Source organism: Sinocyclocheilus anshuiensis, unplaced genomic scaffold, assembly GCF_001515605.1.
Source record: "Sinocyclocheilus anshuiensis isolate Anshui unplaced genomic scaffold, SAMN03320099.WGS_v1.1 scaffold61, whole genome shotgun sequence".
NCBI lineage: Eukaryota > Metazoa > Chordata > Actinopteri > Cypriniformes > Cyprinidae > Sinocyclocheilus > Sinocyclocheilus anshuiensis.
The window spans coordinates 493,859-495,532 of NW_015536473.1; the positions used below are offsets into that span (position 1 = coordinate 493,859).

At 26.0% G+C, this 1,674-nt stretch overlaps 1 protein-coding gene across 1 annotated transcript in view; it reads right to left on the reverse strand.

The window, feature by feature from the left end:
* Window positions 1-1,674, reverse strand: part of LOC107704665 (rap guanine nucleotide exchange factor 5) — a 74,709-nt gene that overhangs the window by 11,211 nt on the left and 61,824 nt on the right. The window contains 1 exon segment of the mRNA XM_074187072.1: window positions 110-201. Within this exon segment, the coding sequence (XP_074043173.1) occupies window positions 110-201 (92 nt within the window).

Below are 1,674 nucleotides of genomic sequence, written 5' to 3' on the forward strand. Positions count from 1 at the left end.
TCTTATCTATTCACGAACAGCTTGTAACACTCCAAAGAGAAAGGAAAACTTGAAATCGCATCATATGACCCCTTTAAATTAAAAATGCAAACGTGTGTGTGCAACTCACTGTCTCCGTCGCAGAAGTTTCTGGAACTCCTTCAGGTCCTTCTCCAGTGTGGGGAACTCATAAACGTCTTCCAGCACGTATCGATACAACGTCTGCACAGAAGATGATGCATTTATATTAGTGGTTGATTGATCTATAGATGTTTGACATTTCAAATAATTGGAATCAATAGCTTTTCCCATTTGGATGAATATGTCACAAGCCAAACTTTGACAGCAGAACTGCCTAAATAATTTTATTTTATATAATTGTATTAAGTAGTAAAATAAATCAAATAAAAATTTGAAGATATCTCTATATTTTGGCACTGCACACTTAAAAAATATACCAGAAATGTTCATATCATCAGATAAAAATCCAGATCTATCATTTGAAAAAAAAAAAATAATAATAATAATAATAATAAAAAACATGAATTTTCGTCTTTTCATTGCGTTAGTGACATAAAAACAATCAAACAGTTTAACAATGTAATCATGAATCATGAATAAATTACTCTTATAAGTGTTTTTAAATGAATTTTTCTAAAAGACAAACTCAGCAGTTTGCATTGATTTATATAGTCTTATAGTATTTATTAATTTTTTTAATGAGCTTTTATAATATTTTTTAACTTGTATAATTTCCGTTTTAATTTTAATTTTAGTTAAAGCTTTAGTAATTTTGTATTGTAATTGTATTGTGCTATTGTAATTTTATTGTTTTTTATATTTCTATGTAGATTTATTTCAGTTTTGTTTTAAACTTCAGCTTATTTCAATTAGTTGCCAAGGCAACATTTCAGATTTTTGAGCTTTTAAATTAAATTAAATTAAATTAAATTAAATTAAATTAAATTAAATTAAATTAAATTAAATTAAATTAAATTAAATTAAATTAAATTAAATTAAATTAAATTAAATTAAATTAAATTAAATTAAATTAAATTAAATTAAATTAAATTAAATTAAATTAAATTAAATTAAATTAAATTAAATTAAATTAAATTAAATTAAATTAAATTAAATTAAATTAAATTAAATTAAATTAAATTAAATTAAATTAAATTCATTAATGTACCTTAAACATTTTTAAACATTTATTTAAATTAACAAAAATCTTTTAATTTTAGTTATACTTAACAATAAAAACACTGCCAGTTTGAATCAAGGTTTGAATCAGTCTGATGAATCCTTCACTGAATCAACATCTACATTGTGCCCTTAAGCTTCATGAGACCTACTGACTCATGATTGTTCATGGTAATGTGCAGTTACAAATACACAATTGCAATGTTTTTTGTGTTTAACACATTGTATTTTAATTGAGATAAACTCATCTCTCTTCTCTCTCTATAAAGGCAGAATTCTGAACGAAAACACGGTTGGATGCTGACTGAACGTGTGTATGAGAGACTGTGTGAGTTTTGACCTTGCATGCACACTGGGCAGTCAAGAGGCAATTTATTACCCAGCATGCACTGTACATTATAATAGTGTACATTCCCTCAATGAATGCTGGACCCTGTCAGTACACAAACGCACTGAGGGTACTTTTACTGTCTCAACAGCGGCTACACACACACA